Source organism: Camelus bactrianus, chromosome 6 (assembly GCF_048773025.1).
Source record: "Camelus bactrianus isolate YW-2024 breed Bactrian camel chromosome 6, ASM4877302v1, whole genome shotgun sequence".
Taxonomy (NCBI): domain Eukaryota; kingdom Metazoa; phylum Chordata; class Mammalia; order Artiodactyla; family Camelidae; genus Camelus; species Camelus bactrianus.
Window position 1 is genome coordinate 26,384,434 of NC_133544.1, and position 25,955 is coordinate 26,410,388.

The 25,955-nt window shown below is 48.5% G+C and overlaps 1 protein-coding gene across 5 annotated transcripts in view; it reads left to right on the top strand.

Annotated features, from left to right (window-relative positions):
- The window catches only part of DPF3 (double PHD fingers 3), a 280,249-nt gene extending 258,694 nt beyond the window's left edge, over positions 1 to 21,555 (top strand). For all 5 annotated transcript variants that reach the window (XM_074365304.1, XM_074365300.1, XM_074365302.1 and 2 more), the window contains exons 9-11: positions 760 to 872; positions 10,416 to 10,497; positions 11,047 to 21,555. In XM_074365304.1, coding sequence (XP_074221405.1) covers positions 760 to 872; positions 10,416 to 10,497; positions 11,047 to 11,117 — 266 coding nt within the window. In that variant the 3' untranslated portion in view covers positions 11,118 to 21,555. The remainder of the gene's footprint in view (positions 1 to 759; positions 873 to 10,415; positions 10,498 to 11,046) is intronic.
- The last annotated feature ends 4,400 nt before the right edge of the window (positions 21,556 to 25,955 follow it).

A 25,955-nucleotide genomic window follows, 5' to 3' on the forward strand; every position in this document is an offset into this window, starting at 1 on the left:
ACATTAATGTCCCTCCCCATTTTGCTGCTGGCTTGGCTAACGTGATACTCGGGATGGAGAGAAGAGTGAGAGCCAGTGACCAGTCCTTTCAGGATTGACCTGACCGTTGTGTGCCCACTGCAGTGATGCACCACTTCTCTGCCCTCCCCCCACAGGCCCTGTTCCTGTGCAGGGCGTGGGCTTCTGCTAGTCTCCTGGGCGTGGGCACGACACTTGAGATAGCAGTGCAGTGCCTCCCAGTGCTTCTGAGCTCTGTCCCTGGGAACTTTACCCGCTCCCTCTGACCTCCTCCCCCGTGCCCTGAGGCAGCACGAACATCTTTGCAGGTTAAAAGGCCCAGCCCCAAGTAGCTCTTATGTGTTGCTCCCACCACAACTGATGCTGGAGCTGGGGAGATGATGCTGGTGACTCTCACACTGCTGCCTTGTGCTGTGCGATTTCCTTTCTCTTTCCCTTTGATCACCACTTTCTGTCCTTGTCAACTGGTTATACATCTGGGGCACCTAGCTCGTAGGGTGAGAGGATTTGGGTGATCTCTATTCCCAGCAAAAGGGTAATGCCCATTTCTCTCTTTGGCCCTTGAGCTCATGTGATTGTGGGTGGTGGTGAGGAGTGTGGGTAGGGCTCCACCCAGGTCCCCAGTTTGCTTCCCAACCTGTGCTACCCCACCCTCCCTCCAAGTTGGGCATAATGCTGTGGTGTTGAGGGGTGACAGGTAGGACCCTCTGGCCCTAATGCTGCCATTTCTGCTTCCTCCAGGTCACCCCACCTGCCTGCAGTTCACCCTGAACATGACCGAGGCTGTCAAGACCTACAAGTGGCAGTGCATAGAGTGCAAATCCTGCATCCTCTGTGGGACCTCGGAGAATGATGTGAGTGTGTGTTTCCTGCATGGGAGGGAGAAATCCAAGGAGCTGAGAGTCCTCTGAGGGTTGGAGAGGAAGGGAAGACTCTGATCACTGGGCTCCTGGGGAAAATGTCTAGGACCTCCCCCTTTCCTGTTGCCCCCAGGACCTTTGGGACCCTTGCACTACAGGGATCTTGGGTTCTCTGTGTGTCTATGGAGACCGGTACAGCAGGTGATGGCCAGAGGCTGCCTTGCTGGCCATGGTCCTGGAGGGTTCAGGGACAGATAACGGTACCCACTGCTTATAGTTGGGTGTAGTTGGGTATATATGTGGCCCTTCACACCGCATTCTAGAATGTGTCATCTCACTTGGTCTAAATGTTAAGTGTAATAAATGCAGAATTTTAAAAATCCTACTTTTTGTTACCAACATTTCAGATAAATACAAAGATAGGGAAAATAATGAAACTGATGTATCCCATCACCAGTTTCAAAAATGATCAATACATATCCAATCTTGTTTCATAAATATTGCCACCTCTTTCTCCACAATATTATAATCCCGGTCATAATATCATTTCGCCTATAAATATTTCATATGTATCTCAAAAATATAAGGACTTACTTTTAAACAAAAATATTAACATAGATTTAAAAAAATCAATAAGTCCTTAATAGAATCAAATATCCAGTCAACATTCCTATTGCCTCAATTGTCTTAAACATTTGTCTTAATTACCTTAAACTGATTTAAAAGTTTTCATTACAGTCTGTTTATTTAAATTGGGATTCAAATAAGGTCCATAGGTTGCAATTAGTTGTCTTTAAAGTTTCTTTTAATACATAGGGTTTCCCTCTATTTTGCTCTCTTTTTTGCTCCTTGATTTTTTGTTGAAGAAATCAATTTATTTGTTCAATAGAGTTTCCCATGACTGTATTTTACTGACTGCATCCCTGTGGCAGTGTTTGACATTTTCTTCTGTCTCCTGTATTTCTTGCACATTGGTGCTTGGAGCTGGAGGTTTGATCAAATCCAGATTCTCTCTTTCTCTGTCTCTTTCTCTCTCTGTCTCTAATGTATATATAAATAGCAAGACTACTTCATAAATAGTGGTGTATACTTTATCAGGAGGTATTAATACATGGTGTCTCTTTTGGTGAAGGTAGCAGCTGTTAGAGATCTTCGACTACAGACTACTTTATTAGGGGTTGCAAATAGTGATATTCTATAATTACTTCTTTATTAGTTGGAGTAGTTCTAAAAAGAGAAAAATTTCCAGCCTTGTATTTAGTTACCCTCAGTATAGATTATGTACAAAAGGCAGAATAAATACTTGATTCTTTCCCTTTATTTATCAGTTCTCAAAATAAGGGGGGTGGATTCAACACCTATTTATAATCAAAACACTCAAGAAAATAGAAATTGTGGGATACGTTCTTAACATGATAAACTCTTTATACCTGAGAACTAAAGGCCATTATCTTATTTAATGGGGAAATACTAAAGGCACCTCTAGTAAGATCAGGGACCAAGTAAGGATGCCCGCAATTTCTATTACTATTTGTCATTATTCTAGAGATATTAGCTAATGCAATTAGACAAGAGAAAGCAATGAGAAGTATAAGAATGGTAACAAAGAAATTTTTTCTCTATTTCATAAACTTTAATAGTATATCTGGGAAACTCTAGAGAATCAATAATAAAACTAACTCCAACATTAAAGGTAGCAGGATATAAAATTACCACACAAAACTTAATAGCTTTCATATGCACAAATAATAACCAGTTAGAAGACATTGTGGTAGAGAAACTCCACTTACAATAGCAACAAATAAGAAAAACTCAGAAATAAGCTGAACAGTAAATATGTAAAACCTATATGAAGAAAAATTTTAAATGCTTTTGAAAAGACAGAAATACATTTGAGCAAATGGAAAGACAGTGTGATCTAGATAGAATGACTCAACATTGTAAAGATCAGTTCTTCCTAAGTTAATTTACACATTTGATTTGAACTCAGTAAAAACACCGACACACTTTTTAATGGAACTAACCAAGTTGATATGGAACTAAACAAGTTCATATGGAAAAACAAATATGAAAAAGTAGTTAAGAAAACACTGAAAAACAACAAATTATGAAGGAAGTCTAGCCCTACCAGATGTTAAAACATACTATAAAGCCTCTTAAATTAAAACAGTATAGACACAGAGACCAATGGAATGGAATAGAAAACCCATAAATTGACCCAGTGACATATAGACATTTAGCATAAAGTAAAGGTTGCATTTAAAATTACTGGACCAAAGATGGACATTTTCATGATCAGTGCTGGGACAGTAGGGTGACCATTTGGGAAAAGGTAAAATTAGGTCCATATCTCATGTACTATATCAGAACAGTCTTCAAATGGACTGGGGTTATAAATATAAAAAATAAAACCATATTAGCACTAGAATAAAACATGGGTGACTTCCTCTTTAAACTTAATGTAAGGAAAGATTTTCTGTAACTTAAAATTCAGAAGCAGCAAAAGAAAATAGTGACAAATCTGACCATGTAAACATTTGTATAGTAAAAAACCCAATAAAGTCAAAAGACAGCTGACAAACTGGGAGAAAATACTTGCAGCACACACAGTGCAGTATATATGCAGATTAAGGTGGTAATGTATAATATATAAAGCACTCTTAAAATCTGAGGGATAAGGGACCATAAACCTGATAGCAAACGGAAAAAGGATGTGAAAAACAGTTCACAAAAGATATAAAAATAACCCTTAAACATTTGGGAAAAAGATGTTTAAACTCACAATTAAATTCAAATTTAAACAAAATTGAGATATCATTTTTTACCCATAAAATTGGGGGGGGGGGAAGGTGACAGTGCATCCTATGGATGAAGCTGTGGGAAAGCTGGCACCCTTATACACTGTCAGTGGGATCACAAGATAGTACAACCCTCCTGCAGGGAAATTGAGCAATACCTAGCACAACTACTGTGCACTTACATTTTGACTCATCTACCTCACCTATAGGAATCAACCCTAAAGATATACCCACACCACTATGAAAATATGTATGCATGAGGTTACTTAAGGTCACACTGTTTATAATTGCAAAATGCTGGAAATGACCTAAATGCTCATACACAGAGTGGCTGAATAAATAAGGGCACAAGGAAGTTTTATGCAGCTATAAAACAACAACAACAAAACCAGGAGGTAGATCTTTATGAATTAATATGGAGAGATTTCCAGGATAATTTGTTCAATAAAAACAAAAGCAAAGTAAAAACAGTATCTGTATCTACAGTATGCTGCCATTCTTATAAGACAGGCATAAGAAAATATACATATGTCTGTTTACTTGTGTAAAAGAAACACAGGAAAGATAAACAAGAAACTAAAGAGCTTAGTCATCTACAGGGTGGGTAGGAATGGGGTACAAAGAATGGGGAAAGGGGTTGGATAGTAGGGATGGGTGGGGGAGGGGTGACACTTCTCTGAAAACGCCTTTTTGTGCAGCTCTGACTCTTAGAACCAAGATGTCATTTTTACATGCCTGCCAATAGATAAATACAGAAATTCAACCAGGGTGTGGGAGAACCAAAAATGGAGTATGAACAGTAACAAATGAACTTGACTGTAGTATAAATAGTAACATAACCATACTTAAAGGTAGGGAAGGAAAGAACTAACCTAGATAACTTAGGAAAGCAGTATTTGTGTATTTTAAGGCTAAAGACAGAAATAACTATACAAGTATTATCCTCTAGCTAGTAAATTTGTTTTTCATGGGCATGTGAGTTAGTCATCCTGAAACTACTTCATGTGTCTGCAGGTCTGAACTGATAACCGCATATTGGTTGTTTTTTTCATTTTTACAGAATTGAAGTATAGTCAGTTTACAATGTTGTGTCAATTTCTGGTGTACAGCGTAATAGTTCAGGCATACATATACATACATATATTCTTTTTCATATTCTTTTTCATTATAAGTTACTATAAAATATTGACTAAATCTCCCTGTTCTATACAGTAGAAACTTGTTGTTTATCTATTTTATATACAGTAGTTAATATCTTCAAATCTCAAACTCCCAATTTTATCCCTTCCTACCACTTTCCCCCACTGGTAATAAGTTTGTTTTCTACATCTGTGAGTCTGTTTCTGGGTAACTGCATATTGTGAATAATGAAAGCCAGGTTTCTCAATGTTAAAGAAAGAATAGTCAAATAAAGGGGGGAGGCTAGACTGAACTCTGCTGTGTTGGGTTAGAATAGGGGGGTATCAGTATGAAATTTATGTTTTTAAATATAATGTATTATATATATATGTAGTTACATATTATTTATCTATAGCTATTTATATGTATACACACATATGGATAGATACAGAAATAAAGCTATTTATTTATTTTTAAATTAAAGTATAGTTGATTTACAATGTTGTGTTAATTTCTGGTGTACAGCATAGTCAGAAATAAATACAGATGTGTGCATGTGTACCTACACATACATTTATTTGCTAACTCTGTTAGGAAGGCCTAGAAGAAATGACAACCCAGAAGCAATGAGGACTCATATCACCCAAATATTGGTTTCTAAATACCATTCTCCAATAAAAGGAACCAGGGATTCTTGGAGAAATGGCTGATGCCAGGGCTGGAGCTGGGAAAATAAAAGAGGAAGCTGGAGAATTCTCTGGTACTAGAAAGTAAGGAAGTGCCAAAAAAAAAAAAAAAAAAAATCATAGAGCATCTCTAAAGGGCAGAGAACCAACCAATCTGGGACAGATTGAGCAACAAGGTAAATAATTATAGTATTGGATTATAGCCCAAAGAACAAAATAAATATTCATACTAATGTGTTAAAAATTGAATAAGAGAATGAATGACTGAATGCGGAAGAGGTGAACTCTTCCTTAGAGCAGAATTTCAGTTATTAAATGTAGCAGGAAGAGGGACATCACCAATAGGCAAGTATCACCATTATGGTTACTGTAAGTAAGAATCATCAATTTGATATTAACATTAGTGGGCAAAAGTATGGTAAGAAATAGAATATTTGCTTGATCTCAACATATCCTCTCTCCCCAGATTATTTGTTAATATATTACAAAGGGAAAAAATCATAACTTTACACTGGAGAAACTGGCAGACACTACACTACTTTAACTATATGATCAGAGTAACATTACTACTATAGTAATAAGACACATTGATATCCATGCCCCCTCGTACGATGCACTGAGAAGGCGTAACATCTGTTTTGTAGTATTACTGCCAAAAATGCATACCCTCAATCTTCTTGTGGAAAGAAAGATCAGACAAACTCACACTGAGTCACATTCTACAAAATCACTGGCCTGGTCTCTTCAAAAGTCTCAGGGTCATGAAAAACAAAGAAACCAAGAAACTGTTATGGATTCAAAGACACTAAGGAAACCTGACAACTAACTGCAATGTAGGATCCTGGATTGAATCCTGGGGAAAATTGGTAAAATTCAAATGAGGTGAGGTCCGCAGGTTAGTCAGTAGTGTCGTGCTAATGGTAACGGTGACTTCCTGCTTTTCATGATGGTACCACGGTAATATAAGATGTTCATATTAGGGGAAGCTCAGTGAAGTGTGTGTAGAAATTCTGTACCATTTTTGCAACTTTTCTCTAAGATAAAATTATTTTAATATAATCAATTAAAAATGATAGGATGTTTCCCTAGCGTCTTACAAAAGTGACAGTTTAAAAAAAATGTATAAACTCAAGGATTTAAACATACTTGATTTGTCTCAATCCATTACAGTTAAAATTGTCCCATCTTTGGGCAGTGGGAACACAATCAGGTTGGATCCTGAGTCCTTTTGACATGACCTCAATAGTATTTGATAATTTCCTTGCTTTCCAATATGTAAAGATACTTAGACATTTCATATTCCAGACTTGGAGTCAGCCATTTCTCCAAGGACTCCTGGTTCCGTTTAGTGGACAATGGTCTTTAGAGGACATAATACGGGTGCTGGGAGGGTAATCTTTACTGAATTAGTCACTGTTTGGAGACATTTTCAATGGACAGAGCTAGAAAATATGTTTTGGTTGTTTTAAAGATAAAATACACCATGAATTTATGTTGATATTTCAGCTCATACCCTGAACTAACTATAGGGTTTTTACTTAACTTTATCATTCTTACATCTGTATTTTCTTTTAACCATGTCAAAATTTTTGCTTTTCAATACTAATTTAATCACTCATTTGATGCACACAAAAAACAATATCAATTCCACTATTAATGGTAACAATATGATTGCTGGAAAGAAATATGTGTGTGTATATATATGTGCATATTTGCACTTATTTTTGTCCTTAGCATGTATTCAACTGAGGATGTACAGTCAAATTACTTGTTTTAAAATCTCTTGGAAAAATTTCTTTCTGTGTGGCTATGCCACCAACTTACACATAATCAGGTTCATTTGTTTCATTTTTCTTTGGTTTCTTAGTGACAATTACAATGTGAACTTTGCTTTATAACCATGCAAAATATTTACTGGTTCCAGAATCAAATCTATAAAATAAACAGTATATTCAAGGAAATCTATCCCTACCTCTTTCACACTTTGCTTATAGGGCCATTTTAAAAAAATATATGGTTTACCTTTCTATTTTGTTTAAATGCAGACATGTGTATGCGCACATGAATCTGTGAGACAATGGATTCATTTCCTTAGAAAATGGTAAAAAGACATACGTGTTTTCTTCACTTTGCTTTTTCACTGAATATCCTGGAGATTAGTCCACAGCACTATATAGACATCGTCTTCATTGCTTCCTCCAGCTGCACAGTTCTTCATTAGTTTATTCAACCCGTCCTTTATTGATGGACATTTGGGTTGATTCTGGTCTTTGGCTTTATAAATAGTGTTAGTGCAGTTTTTCATTGACTTGGCAGAGCCTTAGAGGAGGAATCAAAGAGTGAAGCTGTTTGGGCAACAGGGTTCCTCTCACATAGCCAGGGATTTCCCCTACGCAGCCCAGAATGGGATTCCCACTCTACGGGAACTGCAGCCATAGGTGAATCCTGGTTCTTGAATACTTGGGAGTAAGAGGTCCTCAAATTGCGTTTCTCATGGGAGTCAGCATGAGCTGGGGGTTCTTGCTGGTTTAGGCAGGCAATTATCCTGAGAGGTAAATGGAAAAGAAAAGAATGTGGAGCTGGACAATGATCAACCCATGAAAGATGCATTTAAACCCACACAGATGCCTTGGTTTCCCTTTGGAAAAGTCCAATCTAAGATATTCTATCTTCCTGTATTTTCTGTGTCATCACTAGAGGGGGAGTTATCAGTGTCCTCAGTGACATCAGTAATACTGTTTCTGACAAGTCTCTCCCTGTTTTCTGTCCCTATTCTAACTTGTTTCTCATCACATTATCCCTAAATCACCTCACTTCAGCTCCAACAATAATGGTATAACTCTTTTGGAATAAAACACACTGTCCTGGCTTTCATCCTACCTTTCTACCTGCTGCTTCCTAGTCTTTTTTTTTTTTTTCTCTCTGCCTGTCCCTTAACTTTGGTGTTCCCCATGCATCTGTTCTTGGTCTTCTCAGTAACTTTTTTGAGTCCTTGATTTTTGAGAAAATTCAGTGAAAGCTATGGATTTACCCTTTCCTCAGAAAAATGTGCATTTGTACTTATACATAAAGCTGTGTATATAATTTCAAGGAGTTCATGAACACCTCTCCATGAGCACAGGTTCAAAGACGTCAGCTCTCACATACTCTGGGCTTCCTCTCTAGGACCTCCATTGCCATCAAATCACCAGTCCATATCTCAAGTCCAGGCCTCTCTCCTGTTCTCCAGCTGCCTCCAGGACATCCTCACCAGGGGATCCGTAGATCTGCAGAACATATTTATAGCTGAGGTTGCCTTCTGCTTCTCACAGGTCTGCTCCTCTGCCCACGTCTCAGTGGGTGGTGACATCATCTGGCTTGCTAACTGAGCCACAACCCAGAAGACAGTCTTGATTTTTTCCGATATCACTCTCTACATCTAAAGCAAACCCTTTGTCTTTCCCCCACGCCACAGCCCTAGTTCAGCCCGCCATCATGGGTTATCTCTTACCTAAATGACCATCGTAGCCTCCTAAGCGGTCTTCTGGTTTCAAGAACCAGTCTCTCTCCACCTGAGTCTCTGTTCTTACACAGTAGCTAGTGAGATTTTTCTAAATTACAAGTCTGACCATGTTACTCCTCTGTTGCTAATTCTGAAAGCTTCCCATTGTCCCACTGAAAGGTCTTAGTATGATTAAAAAAAAAAAGTCTTTCAAGATCGCTCCTGCCTCTTTGCTTGCTCATGGGGGTTTCCAACTTCTATATCTACTTTTTCCAGGATCTCTGCACTGGTAGGAGCCAAGATGAAATTTGATACAAAACTTAATTTTGCAGGCATCTTGTAAGCCATCCAAGCGAGTCCAAAGATCACTAATAGAACAGGGCTAAACCTGGAGAATGGGGACCAGATCACAAACAATTATTGAGTAGCTACTATGTATGAGGAAATTCTGAAGGAGATGTGGAAATGAGTAAGACAAGGTTCTACCCCAAGGGCACTGCAATCCAAAAAAGGACCAGACAAAAGAGGCATTTTCCAAATGGACTGTGTGTGATGTCTACCACATGCCAGGCTTTGCAGCATAAAGGAAAGTGCAATTAAATGTCGTAAGAAAGAGAAGTACTATGAGGAAGCAAGAGGGGACAGAGACTTTCCATTTGAGGTGGATTAGTGAAATCTTTGTAGAAGAGAAGTGTTTGAAGACTTGAAGGGTGGGTATGGAATGGTCCAGAAGTGAAGGGGTCAGGGACTGGGAGAGCCTCCAGGCAGAGGGAACTGCAGGAGCAAAGGTGCAAACTATGTCCTTGGAAATTAGCCACAGCACTGGAGGGTCCTGTCTCAGATGAGCTCTAGCCCCTGAGGAAGCTTTTGGGAGCCGAAAGGTGATCTCGTATCGCTTACATTTCTCTACAGTCACATAATGAAACCCTGAAAAGGTTCTGAAGTGTCAGGCTGTTACCATCAAGTATGGTTGTTGTCCATTTCACAAATAGAAAGAGTGAGGTTCAGGGAAATTCAATTAAAATTTGCAAACATTTAAAGTATTTTCTATGCACTAGGCAATCATCACGGGGATACAGAAATGCATAAAACCAGTTTTCCATCCTAACAGAAGCAGAGTTATTGGCTATGAGAGTTCAGAAGAATTAGGAGTCCTTTTAAGCTTGGTTGTGAGGTGGTGGTCAAGGAGGGCTTCTTGGATGAGCTATGATTTGAGCAGAACCCTGAAGTAGGGGTACAGTTTGCATTGTTCGGGAGACAGAGGGGGAAATTCCAGGTGTGGGCTAAGTGCAAGGCCTGATCAGGGGACAGTAAGGACTCCAAATGGAGCCTGGAAAGGAGCATCCAGGGAGGTTGATCGATGGAAATAAGGCCAGAGGAATAAGTGGGGGCCAGATGTTGGTTCTAAATAATCCAGTCTTTCCTCCTTTCCACCTGCTCTGTATTCCACCAGGACCAGCTCCTCTTCTGCGACGACTGTGACCGCGGCTATCACATGTACTGTTTAAATCCCCCAGTAGCTGAGCCCCCGGAAGGTAATGACGGTGAGGCCGACAATAACAACAACAGCTACCACTGCTACTTACTGAGCGCTCACTAAGGTGCAGACCTTGTGCTAAGGGCTTTACATGTCTAATCTCACTTAATCACCATAACCCTACGAGGTAGGTATGACGACTACCATTTCACAGGTGAAGAAACTGAGGCACAGTGCAAGCAGATGACATTTCAACTTGAGGGCCGAGGAGAGGCTTACCGCAGACATATGGCTGAGATGCTGAGGGAGGTGTGAGATTCCAGGGAAACTGGTCCAGACCCGGTGATGCTGGTTAAGAGGCTCAACCAGGGAGGGAGGGTCTTTCCAACAGTTCAGCCAATCATCTTCCAGCCATCTAGACTTCCTGTTGTCTGAGCAGCATTACTCTCTGCTGAGCGACAGACTCCAGTGTGTTTTCAGGACCGGAACTCAGTCTCTGAATCGTGAAAGTCCAAATCAAACAGGGCTTACAAAAAGTTGAGGGCCACGGGATGGGGCTTGGGGGTTGGGGGTGCGACTGCTCGTAATGCTATCTCCTTTCTCGTAGGGAGCTGGAGCTGCCACTTATGCTGGGAACTGCTCAAAGAAAAAGCCTCAGCCTTCGGCTGCCAGGCCTAGGACCCCAGGTCACAGGATGTGACTTGCGTTGGAGAGGCTGAACCAGAGTCCAGTTCAAACCAGATCAAGCCCCTACTCTCATATATCCAGACAGGCAACCATAAGGAACATCAGGAACCACAGAGGGCGTGGACACGTGGAACCAAGAGGGCGAGGTAGCTACGTACCTCCTACATGCAGGTTTTGGTACTTCTGCCAGCCCCTCCTCGTTTCTGCCAGAAAGATGGTAAACTTTTGGAGAACTGCCCCAACCACAGCCCTGTGGAACCCCTTCATGTTTATCCCAGCGCTCCAGCCACTGGTCGCATTTTGTGAGCACCCATCAGTCTTTCGCGTGTAGTTTGGTGTTTTCTATCTATTGTGTTCCAAGAAATCTTTGCACAGCCTCCCTGCCCCCAGTTCGGTCTCTTCATCCTGAACTCAGCAGGGGAAGAAAAGGCTGTGGAGACGTTTTTATTTATTACAAGCCTCCCTGGGAACTTCTAGACTCGGAGCCTGGAGGCCATCTAGACGACGGAGTCCTGAAATCCCTCCTCATTCCTTGGTCTCTGTGAAGAGGAATAGCTGCTTTCCTGACCCCAGCAGATACCCCGTGGCGTCCACAGCCAGGGTGGTCTCTTGATGGGGCTGGGGTGGGGAGGCCCGGAGGTGTGGGTGGAAATGTTGTGAAGACAGTTCTGAGGCCCCACCACAGCCAGTCAGTATTTGCTGTCCATCGGAAGTGGCTTTGGCAGGGACCAGACCTTCAGAGCTGGGGCATCCTCGAGGAGAGACAGGCCACAGCCTAGGGCTAAGACTCTACCTTCCACCCAGCCTGGTTCTGGAACTTTCCCTGGTGGGACTCAAGAACCCGGAAGGTGAGTGAAGGCTGCCAGGTCAAGAATCTGAATGCTGGTACCAAGGACTGCAGGTCCAAGAAGCCCTTCAGTGTTGCTGTGACACCAATTCCTTCTCCCACGTAATTCCTTCCTTTCACGTAGCGTATGTCTGCCGTTGTCCACTGAGACCTGATTCTGGACATTTCAGGATGAGGGAGAGATGGTTGTTCCCTAAGCAAATAATTGGGGTGATGTGATTATTTGTGACCCGGGTGACAAGCAGGCAGAACCTTCAGCTCGAGGACTTCTCTTGTCACCTCAATTCCTCAATACATGCTGGATTCTCTTTTTGAAAAAATGTTTCGAGAAAACAGAAGTGGGGAGGCTCAGATTCCGAGAAGTCTGTGTTGGAAGTCAGCCCCGTGGGCTGGAGCGAACCGGGCTGCCTTTGAATCTCCGCAGCAGTGGCAACACCAGCAGCACAAGAACGGACACGTTTCTGGAAAAATCATTTGCCCAAAGGGCGGGTCTCGGTGAGCGGGACCCTCGCACATGCTCGGCTTCCCTGAAATCAGCTCCTTCTCTGTGGTCCGCCGGCTTCCAACAAAGGCCCGGGTTATTTTTAGTCCTTCGGCTCCTGAAGAAGCCCCTGGAGGCTCAGAGGCTCGGGCCGGTGGGGCCGTTTCTGCCCGGCTGCTGCACTCGGCCGCGACTTGGCAAGACCTTCCTTCCTGGCTAATTGCCCTCGGCCAGCGGACCCGGGGCAGCCTGGCGCGGAGCCAAGCCCTATTGGTCTCCCTCAGTGCTTTGCAGGGTGACCTGTGGCGGCAGGTGGGGGCCACCCTCCCCCCTGCAGGGGCCTGTGGCCTCGGAGGGAGTTCCGCGCATGCATGATGATCTGTTTTAAAGCACCCAGCCAGATGGGATTTTCACCTTCCTCATAAGCTATTTCCTTCCCCCTGCTGGTTGCTGAACTTCTTTTGGATTCTGGAGGCCCAGGGAGGGTTTGGGAAGTTGCCCTGTGGTCACCTCTTCCGTTTACCGGGGAGGGTCACGTTAGAGGGGCAGATTTCCTCTCCTGACTGCTCTGGCTCTCTGTCCTCCCACAGAGCCCAAAGTGGGTGTCCTCAAAGGCTGGTTATTGGTTTTGAAAAATCACTTTGATTTAATTTTAGGAAAAAAGTCATCAGAATGTTCTCAAAAGCCACAAATGGCTTAAAAGTTAAAAAAAAAAAAAAGTCAAATCTGAAACCCAAATGATAGCCCTACATGTGACAGACCCTCTTTGGAGTGTGTGCAGATCTGTTATCCACCTCAAAGCAGATAATGGGGTGGCCCTCTCCTCTCTCCAGCCACACCTGCTGCCACAGAAGCCATGAGGGTGAGATTGGGTCTCTCAGACCTAGGAGGGAGCTGTAACCTCCTGCAGGGGTGAGGGTGGCTGGTCTCTGGACTAGACATTGGGGAGGCCCAGAATTCCCTTCCTAGTTTCACTCCCTGCAAAATGGGCCCAATCCCTTCCTCTTTGGAGACCTCAGTTTCCCCATCTGGAAAGTGGTGACAGCAAAGCCAGCTTCTGGGATTGCAGTTGCAGGGTCCTGCAAGCAAACAAAAGTCAAAGTCGCATTGTCACTTTCTGTATTGAAAAAAGGAAGGTGCTGGTCAACTTCAAATTGCTTTCTTTGAGCCCCAGAGAATGAGCCAGAATCACAGAGTGCACATGGATAGTCAGGGTTTTTGCCCCTGCCATTGAATTGAATAGCTGTGTGACCTGGGGCAAGTCACTTGACTTCTCTGTACCTCAGCGTGCCCATCTGTGAAATGGAGATAAGACTTGTCCTGTCTGTCCCACGGTGACACTGGGAATTTTAAGAATCATAATGTTATATAACTGGTCACTGGAGAGCGGGGTTTGTCAGGGATGACAAATGATTTCTGTACCCTTTTTCTTATGTAGTTAGCCAAGGTTAGACACCTTGGACTCTCCATTTTGTCCAGAGGGGATTTTTATGTTAAGGGCCAGGCTGCCTGTGGTCAGGGCCACTAGGTCAAGCTGTGACGAGAAAACCGTGGCTGTGCATGCAGCTGTGGTGGAAAGTGAGGGGTTTACCCTGGGGTTGGGGCCCTCAGAATGGGCATACTTGAGCTACTCCCATCTATAAGATCAGTGCAGCCCAGAATGGGGCACTAACTTCTGGAGAGGGCTGTAATTCAGTTCAATGTAACATTCGCTTAAAAACTGGTTTACATGGAGATAATGATGCTCTTGCCTCAAATCCTGGGAACAGCCAGGGTGCCTTTGTTCTGTTTCACCCTGATATTGTGACTCCCGCCAACCAGAGAGGAGGTGAGGCTGCAGGATCCAAGCCGGAAGTTGAAACCCTCCATTTCCTGTGGGTTTTTTTTTTTGAAACATTGCTTTTGGGTCCTGCAGCAAATCCAGTGCAGGCGCCGTGGTGAGGAATTGGAGACAACGCTCCTGCTAGGAGATTTACCTTCTGGCTTTTCTTCTCAACCTCCCACTGACTCAGAGCCCCTAGGCAGGAGCCAGCAGGTCCCAAGGCTCCTCTGCTCCTGTCATTGCCCCGGGGCCAGGTAGGAAGCCCTGGCAGCCTGGGAGAGCAGCTGCTTCCCCAGGCTCAGCTCAGTCTGTGTGGAACCACGGAGGGAGGGAGGGCGAGAGGCCAGATTCCTTCAGAGCTGGGGAAGATAACAGATTTTGAGGTTGGGGGAGGGTTTGGGTTTCACAGTGATGGTTTCATGATACCCTGGAGAGTTACACTCCTGGTGCATCTTAGTCTTTGTGCTTTGAACACAGTACAATTCCTTTCGGCCCTTTCCTTAAAAAGTTCAGATGTTTTAAGGAAGAAAAATGAGATGATGATGATTACTTTTCTTACGGGGGCAAGTTTAGGAGACAGACCTGTGCTCTTGAAGAAGGATTACAGGCATCCTCAGGCTTCAAGACTCAGAGAAGAGGGACCCCTAGTTTCCTCTTTGAGTCCATGTGTAGGGGGTGGGTGGGAAACCCAGGGGATTGCCTTCCCTGCCCTCCACGCGGTTCTCAGCCTGCATGCAGGTCCTGGGACAGCAGCCTCCCTTCCTCTCTCGCCACCCTCTCCCCCCATACTCTCCCCTGCTGCCCACTGTGGCCCCTCCCCCAGGTGTGACTGTGTCCCTACCCAAGGGAGACTACAGCTCCCTGGGCCAAGGCCGTGCTCACACTCCCAGTGAACATGCCCAGACCACTGCGTCTGCCTGCTTTTCAGAGCTGGGTGTCAGTGTCACCTGTAATAGGTTCACATCTCTGGAGAGGGAGGGAGGAAGGGGCAGCCCTGAGGAAGGAGTGGGCGGGTCAAAGATTTTTCATGTCAGGCAAAGTGAAATGAAGGCAAAGTGAAATGAAGGTGAGAGGAGGTCACTTGGGGGGGGGGGGGCGGGCAGAAACCTGGTTTCCACTGAGGAAGGAGTCCCAGATCTAAATAATTACAGGGCAAGGGAAGGAAGAATTATCATAATCCATTTTTTTCCCTCAGGCCTGAGATCCTGGCAAGGTGGTTGTTTTTTGTTTTTTGTTTTTTTAAATTTTTTTCTCTCTAAGACCCAGCCTTTGTCAGTTCAGGACACCAAGCCAGCTCCTCCTTTTTTGAGGCCCCCTGGCCTCTGGCTCCCTGTTGGTTGGGGGGCTTCAGAGGGCAAAGCGGGCAGGAGTGGTGCCCCTCACCCAGCTAGGGTGGGAGGTACAGAGGGGCTCCCTGTCGATCCCTGTGGGTTTCCCCACCCCCACAGGAGAAGTGCCCTCTGACTTGGCGAGATAAGCTGCTGAGCCTGGGTGGAAGGAGGGGGCCTGGTGGGGAAAGAGGTGGCAGCCAAAGACGAGCTAGATCAAGACCTGCAGCCCTGGAGGCAGAGAATTTCCAGGCACCACTTCCACTGGGGTCAGGCCTGGGAGGTTCCCCCCAGCCTGATCCCCAAGCCCAGGATGCCAGCAGCTGGGACACCAAGAGAAGGGAGAATCTGGCCAGTCCTCCCCACCACCTGGCCAAGTGGATGCGGTTCTTCGTCCCCCCCTGTCCTGTGTGCTTCCCTTTTTGGAATCTTACTCCCACCCCAAAAGGATGCTTCTGGTTTTCCGATTAGCCCGGGTTCATCTGGATACCAGGTGAGGAATGGGGAGGAGGGCGGGAAGCCACAGGTTCTTTTCTTTGCCTCAGGCTCCTAGTCTCCCCATGCAAGCCCATGGCCCTGCTGGTTTCCTTGGGTCTAATGGGTCCACAGTCAGAGGTTGGCTCTGCACTCGTCAATGGGTTGAGTCTCCCCTCCCTGTTCCTGAATATTGCCAGGGCTCAGGGGTCTGGTTACAAGTTTCTGTTGGGGCCGCAGCCACCAGCCCTGGGTGGAGAAACAGCAGGAGAGATGGGTTGGTTCAGGGCCTTTGCAGTGACCAGAGAAGAGTCTTTGACCCGAGGAAGCTGGGTCCCTTTCAAAGAAGGCTGGACACTTTCTGGTTTGTGAGGGGATGGCTGAGGCTGTTGTTTTGAGAGGGAAGCCAGAGGGACAGGAAGATGTCCTTGGTGCTGCCCGGGTGCCCTGGCTGTGGGAGGAGACGCGTCCTCTGAGCATCTCAGCAGCTGCTCCTGGAAAGGCTCGGCTGCACGGTGCTTTCTTCAGGCTGCGGCCCAGGCTGCTGGGAAGAGACGCCCACGGAAGTTCCTCCAGGAAACCGTGACAAGGAGGGGCCTGGGCCTGCCCCTTCACCGATTTGGTTTCCCAGAAGGAACAGGGCTCCCTGTGTGAGGGGAGAGCTTTGGAGGTGGGTGGGTTCCCAGAGAAGGCACTCTCTGGGCTCTGAGTGAGCCCTGGCTGTGTCCCCTTGGATGGCTGAGACCTGAGGTAACTCCCCAGGGTCCTGGGAGGCTGTGAGGGGCAGGACGGGGGGTCAGAAAGCACAGGAATGCCCCTGGTCACAGTCTCTGTTCCCAACCCACTCCCTTTCTTTGCTCCACTGCTTTGAAAGAGGGTCATTGCAGGCTTTTCCCCTCTGTGGCCCCACCAAGAGAAGGCAGTGTTTGTGCTGATGGTGACTTTTCCCGGGCAGACCAGAGGAAGGCAGGAACCGGGACTGGCGGGCAGCCAGAACCCTCTTCGGCAGAGATACAATTACTAATCATGACCTCTAGCCCAGGCAGCGAGCAAAGTGGCCATTCAGGACGGCGCTGACCCAGTCTGGCCAAAAAGGCTGCTTGGTGGGGAAGCAAGGGGGTAAGCGGTCCCTGTAGGAAATAGGGGGACAGTGAGCCCCCAGGATCTCTATTCTCCCTCAGCAACACAGCCCCTCAGGTCTCCAGGATAGCCACTCACTGCATCCCATTTGCTTGCCTCTCTGCATCTCTATACTTTCTCTCAATGTCATCAACATGGGTGATGAGGACAGATAGACAGACACACACACACACACACCCTCCTTTAATGAACTAAAACAAACTTTATATGTTGCTCCAGGATGAGAGGGAGAACCTGTCGGTAACCAGGAGCCGCCAGACAAGATGCTGTCTTGCCCCGAGGTCCTCCCAGGCTGGCTCCCCCAGCTCCCAGCCCCTGCACAGCCACAGGGAGCTGGAAAGGAAGCCTCGTGCTTGGAAAGCCATTGGCTGCAAGGACCCTTTCGTTTCTCCCCTTCACTTGCCTCTGCTTCTTTGGGGGAAGATGTTTGGCAATAATTGGGGGCCTGGGGGAAAAGGCTTGATTCTGCGTTCTATTGGGGGGATGCAGAGGTTTTATGGGTAGAATTGGGGTTGTCGGTTTTGTTGACTTTGCCCTTTTGTGATCATTCCCCACCGAGCCCCTGGTTCTCCTCTTCCTTGTCCTGCCTCTGCCTTCCTGCACCTTCCCCTCCTTTCCCTCCTGCCATGCTGGGGCCTGTGGGATGGGGGTGGTTGTGGAACAGTAGTACAAAAGGAAAAGAAAAGATACCTCCTGCACATTGTCACCCCCTAGTTGAAGAGGCCTAAATTTGGTTCTGGGGGAAAAAAAGGAAAGAAACACTACTAGACAATATGTGAGTGAGAGCTTGAGAACAGAAAAATTATCTGAGAGCCGAGGAGGTGGGGACAGGTGGCCAGAAACAGGTGAGGCTGGGAGGCTGAATCCTGGTTCACTGATGCATCTGGTCCACGTGGCATTTGGGAAAGCAGAGAGTCACATGTCCGCAAGAAATGGTCAGATGCTCACTGACCATTTGTGTCTCAGGCTGGGAAAGGGAGGGGTGTCTGTCCCAGCGGTCCACGACTCGTCGGCTGTGTTTGCCCACTCAGGGCATCTTGCCTCCGGAGGAACATGAACACATTTCTCAGCTGCCGTGAGGGATTGCTGGGCAGGCCGGTACCGGCTAAAACACCTGGTGGAGCACAGGCTACGTGCCAGGCAGTGTGCTCGATACCACAGGGGCAGGAGAAATAACCCCGGCCCAACCTTCAAGTTGCTTTTCAGCCCTGTAATTACACTCTGTCAAGGCACCCTGATCATATGTCAGGTGGCGTGTCATCAGGGAAGGCGTTTGTGTATCTAGTTCTCTCTGTTTAGGATGCATGCTCGTCAGTAAAAGACGAGCCAGCGAAGGCATTCAGTTATTTCCAATCTCTGGGCCTTGGAAAGAAGAGCACAGTTGACCTCGGCTTAGTTGCTTTTATGTGTCCCAAGCACTGGCTGCCCTTGGAAGATGAACATCCTTAACACGAAGGGGAGTGAGATGAAGGTACCTGGGTTGGCGTGTGTCACCCGTCAAAGAGACTCTGAGCCTGTGTCTCCGGGTGCTGACTCCTGGGGAGGCAGGCAGGCAGGTGTGATTGGCAGGGCCTCATCAGAGGTGGAAAATGACCCAGACAGTGGTCTTGTCCAGTCCCCACTAGAGGACGCAGAGATGGGGGTGGTGGGACAGATGCCTCATGCACGGGTTGGGTGGACAATCATGGAGCCCCCAGCCAGGCTGTCTCAGCTGTGCAGGCATTTCTGGCTTATTGGGGCTGGGGTGGGGGAAGCCCAGTGTCAAAGGCATTTTCAGTAAACCTCCATGCCCTCCTTTGTCCAGGTGCTCGTCAGACCCTAGCTTCATGCCCCGCTAGACTCCTGTTTTTTATTTTTTTTCTGTCTGTACTGACAGTACCAGAATTTGGCCATTTGTTCCAGCTCCCCCCTTTCTCTGCACTTGTCACAGCCAGATTCCAGCTTCGAGCTATTCCCTGAAGAAGCCGCACCAAGCTCGCTTTCAGGCTGAGCGCCTGGGCTTGGGGGGAGGTACATGCCTGCCCCCGCTAGGTGTCAGCTCAGAGTTGGCCTAATGCTGCCGCCTTTGGCTTCTTTATGGGGGAGGCTCTGAGGAAGGCTCTTCCCTGGACAGCACAGATCTCCCAGCAGGAGGTTTTGGTGATCTTTGTGGAGAGTCAGGCTTTCAGGATGTGTGGCTGTGAGTCTGGTTTTAAAGTGCTGGAGAACCCAAAATGCATTCTGGGGTTTGACCCACCCATCCATGTGAGGGCCTGTGGGCAAGGTTCCTCCGAATGACCCTGCTTCCCCAGTGACTGTGCTGGCAGGAGGGGGTGGGGGAAGGCCATCCGACTTGGATCCCATCCAGGCTAGACGGGCAGCGCTGCCCCCAGGCAGCTGGCCCTGGGCCCTGAATCCACAGGCCCCCCCAGGCTCCGTGAAGGATGGGCTCTGCTGGCCCAGGGGCCGAGCTCTGAGACAGTCCCTCCTCTGCCTACACTCAAGTGCACTCTCAGGCTAAGAGCACCGGCAGCCCAGACCCCTCCCCAGCCCAGTGCTGACCCACTGGACCAGTTAGGGAATGGAGACTGTCCCAGCCACGTCCTATGGTCCATCGGCTCAACAGCCAAGATGAGTCCTTAACCAGGTCTGTGGCCCCCTTTCCAAGTGTGTTTAGACTGAGGGCAGTTTTAAAGTCTGGTTTTGATAGCATTCCCCTTGGAGAGTCAAGAAATGGAACATCTCTGCCAGGAAACCAAAAGAAATTGATTTTCCTCCCCTAGCTGTCTAAAGCACCGCTGTGCTTCTCCTCAGAGAGGGGCTGATGCCGGCGGCTTTGGTGGGGCTGCCTCACACGGGAACCCCGCCGCTCCTCTGGGAGAGCTCTGGCCGCTGGGGCGGGAAGGCTGAAGGGGCCCCTCCGGGGGCGATGCCGGCCCCAGCACCGTGGGAGGAAGCTCCGGGCCCCTGCAGGCTCGGGCTGGGTCAGTGTGAGGAGCCTGGGAAGAGCTTAGCTCAGCGCTCACACCGCCTGTCCCAGCTGGTGAAGAGACCCTGGGTGCCTCACAGCCTCAGGAATTTACTGTCCCTGGGCTGCGGTTGGAAAGGGGATGCCTGGAGATGTTACAGCGATCTCCAATTGCCGTGTCTCCATGAATATCTCTAGACATGCAGAGAAGATGCAAACCCGGGGTCACCGCTTCCAGGTGTGGGCACAGAGAGGAGGCCATGTTCACAGTGTGTCCTGTCATTCCAAAGTACTTTCTTGTCTCTTGTACTCTCCCCACCTCAACTCCTTCTGAAACTCCTAGTCATAAAAGAATGGCCAAGAGAGTTGATCTCCAGCAAGAGCTATGCCTGCTAATGAGGGTCTTCCTTTTATGTGTCCTTGAATTCCCTCCCCACTGGACCTTGGGATCCAACACTACATCACCTCCTGCTGACTGCACAGCTTAGGGCTGTCCAGCCCTGAGCTGCCTGCGTACTTCCGACAGTGTCCAGGACTGAGGCAGACCCAGATTTCGTGAGGGTAGAGAAGGACTCCAGACTTAAGAAGTTGTGTGTAATGGTCTGAGGAAGGGATCTTCACTGGCTTCTCTAAAAAGCCACCTCAGCAACAGACAGAAGCCCCTGACGCCCAGCCCACTGCCTCCTCCAGGTGTGATGTGGTTACAGTCTCAGTCTGTAGGTGTGTGTGCGCCACTCTGCCCTTCTGTCTTCTGGGGGTGCCCCTTTCTCCTGTGTGTCAAGTTCCAGCTCTTTTGTGGCTCCTGGTGTGAAATGTGCTGTGATGTTTCTGCCCTGTCTGAGGGATGTTTCGCGATCCCTCAGTGTTTCAGTATTGGGGATGAGGCCGGGCCGCGTCTCCCACCATCCTAAGAGGATGCGTGGGTTCTGTGGCTTCCCAGAGAGCTGTGTACTACAAGTCTCCAGGAGGACCTCCAGTTAGAAACAGCCCACATCCAGATTTGGATCCGCTGATGAGGACTTGTCCAGAAGTGGAGTCCACTGCTTCATTCACAGGGCTGGCTGGAAGGGCGGCCCGTGCTCCAGGACCCCTCCCTCTCCCCCTGCCTTTCTCCTGTCCTGACCAGGTTCTGGAAGGGGCGCCCTGGAGAGGTCAAGACCTGTAACCACCTCGAGGTGGGCATCAAGCAGTCTTTATCTTGGGGACCCCTGGACATCTCAGCCCCTCCATGGAGCCCTTGCACATCTGCAAAGACTGAGTCACAGGCCCCATCCCTTCTTTGCTGTGGTTAGTATCTCGTTCTGTGGTTGGTTAGCAGTGTGGACGACCTACATAGCAAATCTTTTTGTCTGCAATTTAGAGAATGTGTAAACAAATAAAAGGCTTTAAAACTCTTGGGAACTTTTGGTTATTCTCCCTCCACCCCTCCACTGCACCTCCATCTTTACAAATCAATTGCAAATGTATGGAAATGAAAGTTGAGCCCTTTCATGTCGGGGTGTCCAGTGGGACCACATGCGTGAGCACATGCATGCATGTGCAGGTGTGTGAGCACTTGGGTGCCTGTGTCAGGCTCGAAAGAGAGGCCGGAGCTTACATGTTTGCAAGGAGACTCCAAAAGCAACACACTCCAGGTCCCAGTTGCTCCTGGGGATGGAATTCTGACCTTGTCATCCATGCAGGTTTCATGGGCACAGCAGGCAGCAGCACCACGAGCTTCATCTGAGAAGATGGCAGGGCACTGCGAGGAGAACCCCTGCAGCTTCTAGCGGAGGGGAGGCCGATGATTCAGAGATGACTCACAGCTGAGGTGGAGGACGTGGTGGGCGAAAGAGAGACCTCAGGCTCAGGACCCATCTAGAAGCCAGCTGAGTCATTGCTCCTCCTGTCTCAGGTCAGAAACCACCTTCCATAAAAGGCAGGGAGATGGCTGCCCTAGGCGGGGAGCAGGAGGCTTCACGGAAGACACTTCTGCCCTGAGAGTCCCCGAGCCTGCTTAGCAACCACCATAAAGGAACAGCCTCTGGGTGCGGGACTCCCTGACTGCGCGGGGGCTGCAAGCCAGGAGTCAGTATTCCCGAAACATATTGAAGTAAATAAAGCGTCTACTATGTGCTAGGCACTGGGGATGCAGCAGAGGACGCAAGCCTCCACCCCCATGGGGCTTATAAACCACGCAAGTAATAACAGGACAGAGGATGGACACAGTCAAGGGGGACGTTTGGGGAGCCAGAACATGAGCAGGGATTTCTGGTTTCAGTCAATCCATGTGCTTTAGTCTGAATCTACTTGTGTGTTTTCGGTAAGACATGGACATGGCAGTGGGGAAAGACCAGGTCACTCTCGGTCCCTCTGCTGATTAAATACTCCACTGTCCTTCAGTAAGTCATTGTGTGCCTTGGCTGTTCCTTTTGGAAGCAGAGAGTATGGGGCGGTTTTTTTCCAATAGAGGAGCGGTCAATTGTGGCTGCAGACGTGGGCCATAGAGCAGGTGGGTGAGCCATCGCTGCGGAGGGAGGGCTGTACCCACCCACAGGCCAGAGCAGAAAGGCCAGGCTTTTTGTCCAGCGTGGTCTCAGGTGGGAGCTGGGCTGGCAATGCTGTGCTGCCCATTCTAGCAGTGTTGGGACCTCAGCTCACGACAAAGTTCAGGTAGAAAAGGTGGTGCAAACACCCACGCACAGACCTGTCATCTGCATGGAGGTGTGTGGGGGATGCTGTGATGCTTCTGCTTTGACCTCGGGGAACCAGCTCTGCACCCAGTCTCAATCTACCAGTTGCTGAGAGAGGGCTTCAGGGGAGGCAGTGGGTCTCGGGCCTGGGGAAGTGACCTAGTACAGACCTGATACTCGTGTTGTTCTAGGGAGTCACAGGGGTGCAGGAGGGAGGGGAAGGCTAAAGGGACCCAAATTATGTTCAAGCAAATTCAGAGCAGAATGGATTTCCTTTGTTCTTTCCTTGGGGAGAGGAAAAAGCATGGGGGTGGGATGGTGACTAAGAAGAAGGGACCAGTGGGGTAACACCCCAAAGAGAATGGGGGTTAGAGAGACTCTAAGGAGGTGGTGCTGTGACAGAGATACCGTGTGGTTTTCCCCTCCTTGAGGGAGCAGAAAGGACACTGGAAGGGGAGGAAGAAGATCTCAGTCTCGTGTTATCCTGCTGAGTGACCTTGGACTCTTGTGGACATGGGCACGAGTTTCTATAAAGCCAGCCCCAGACTCAGGCAGGCCTGGGTAGGGTGCTGACAGAGCAGGTGGGTATGCACGCAAGCTCCGGGCCTGCCCTTCTCCTGGCCTCGGTCTGAGGCCCTGGATGTCCAGCAACGCCTGATTCCAAGCAGCCTCTTGGAATGACATGATTTAACAGCAGACACCATGAAGCTGGGACTTTAGGTTGGTCTGCAATGCTGGTTTTCCAAGTACAGAGGCTCAGGCTTCCGGAAGGGACCTTGGGAATGTCCAGAGGCCTTGAGGGATGGAGTGGAAAGAAGGTTCCCAAGCCCCAAACTTGAACTCATACCGCTGACCAGCACAGCTGTGATTTCATCTGTTTCGTGTCCTGCTCTTCTGCTGCTTTAAACACACACACACCCCCCAGTTGGAAAGCATCTTTGGGGCTACACGGTGGGGGAGGCACTAGGGGTGGCCCCTGCAGTTGTGGAGGGCAGAGTGATGACAGAGGCCACAGTGGGCCCAGGACCCTCTGCTGGTACAAATGGGCACAGCCTCTGTTCCCAGCGTCCTCCAAAGGGTGTCTGACGGGCACCAGGCTTCTCCGTTGGGTTTCTTCTCTTAAGCAGAGTGGAGGAACGTCCTTCCTGACCAGGAGGTTTCACTTCCTCCTCTGCTGGGGGACCCTGCAGCACAAACAAGCCTCCCTCCCCGACCTGTGCGCCCCTGCCCCAGCCCACGCTGGCACTGGGCTGTCACCTCCTCCTTCATAAGCCTCAGCCCATCCGTGCTTCAGCAGGGCCAGAACAACAGCGTGTTCCCAAGACGGGTGGGTTGAGAACATTCCGGCTAAACTTTAGGTAATTAGCATTGTTAATGCTCGTTCTGTGATATTACAGCTGTGAGCCTCATTAAAGTGTTCTCCAGGGGGAGGCAAGCGGAGATTCAGGTGGCAGCTCTGCTCCCCACACAAGCGCCCGCCTGCCATCTCCAAGCCTCTGCTCAGGAGCCGGGTCCATCCCATCCCTCCTCCCGCTCCCGCTCCCCGTCTGCAGGCATCTGGGCCGGGCCTGCTGCTCTCCGCTGGGACTCGCTCCTCCTGCCCCTTCTCCAGCACAGAAAGCACTGCCGTCTACTCACTCTCCTTTCTGCCAAAAGAGAAGCGTGCCCCCGGGAGGGAGCGGAATGGCTGCTGCTGGTCCTTGCGGCCCTAACCCAGCTCTGCAAGAAAGGGGTCTTGCAGGAGCAGAGAACCTGAGTCAGCCCTCCCGCGTCCCAGGGCTTTTCATCCAGAGCTGTTCCTTCCTCTACTCCCCACCCCCACAGAGAAAACCCAAGGCCCCGTGTCCCCCACCCACACCCCACCTCCTGGCTGGATTTCCCCGCTTGTTTGACTGGCATCTGCTGCGGCAGCCCCTCCTCGGAAAGAAACCCGAGTCCCTCCGCCTTTAGTTTCTGGGATTCCTGATTCCCGGGAGGGGAGGCAGGGGGATGGACTATTTGCCAAACAGAGAAATGTGAAACGCTCTTCAAGCCCCTTGAAATCTTGAGGAAAATAATGCCATCCTCTCTAGGGACTAAACACAGGCTCAACCCCAACAGAGGGAAAACGCAATTCCAGAGAGCCTCTCTGGGGGCTCGGGGTGCTGAGGAGGGCCCGACAGGGGTCCAGACCCTCAGGCCTCTGCTCCCCTCACACCTCTGGGTGCTCTGTGTCTGTGGAGATGATCAGAGGGGTCATCTAAGCCAATCTGATTAGTGCAACTTGAACACGTGCTGTGGGCTGCAGCCTTGGAGGTTCCGTAGGGCTCTGTGTCAACAACAGAACCTCCCAGGGGGAACAGCATGCCAACTGAGGGGACTAGCGTGTGCCCAAGTGGCTCTAATTCAGGTTGGATGATGGATGCGTGGTCCTGAATGCAGGCAGTGGGGGAGAACAGATTCAGAAGGCAGAAGGGCTAGTGCATGGGAGCAGAATCTGGAGGGCGAAATCAGTGATTTGGAATTTGGGAGTGGGCCTTCCAAGTGGAGAGGACAATGGGAACTGAGACCCCTCCCCTCCCCGCTTTATTCTAGGGACGCTAGGCTGGCCCGGGACCTGTGTCTTAGGCACTGGGACCCAGGCACAGATCTAGGGCAAATTCTTTCTTGGAGCCCTGGTTGCCATCATGACGGCACAGAGGGCCTTCTTCCGAAGCTGAGAGCTGGTATCAGAGGCTCTCGGCGTCCTCACCCTCTGAGATGAAGCTGAGGTCTTCCAGCAGCTCTCCTGCCATTGTGTTTGAGGTCTGGGCTTAGATCCTTGTCACCCTCATTCCCTCTTCTGACCCTCTGTGCATCCTTCGGAGGGCACCTCCTTAAGTTCTTGGCTCTTTAAACCTTAGTCTGCATCCTTTCCAGGTGGTTTCCTCATTCCTCGTGACCACTCAGAGCGGCTCCAATGTTCCATTCTGTCTCTGGTCAGTGTGTCTGAACTGCGTTCTGTCTAGAATGCTCTGTCCTCCGTGCTCCCACCCTCTTGCCCTCACACTCTCTCCACCAACAAACACTTTGAAAACTCAACTCAGCCCCCCGCTCCTCATACAGCCTTTCCTGACTCGCCCTGGGAGCAGCCACTCCT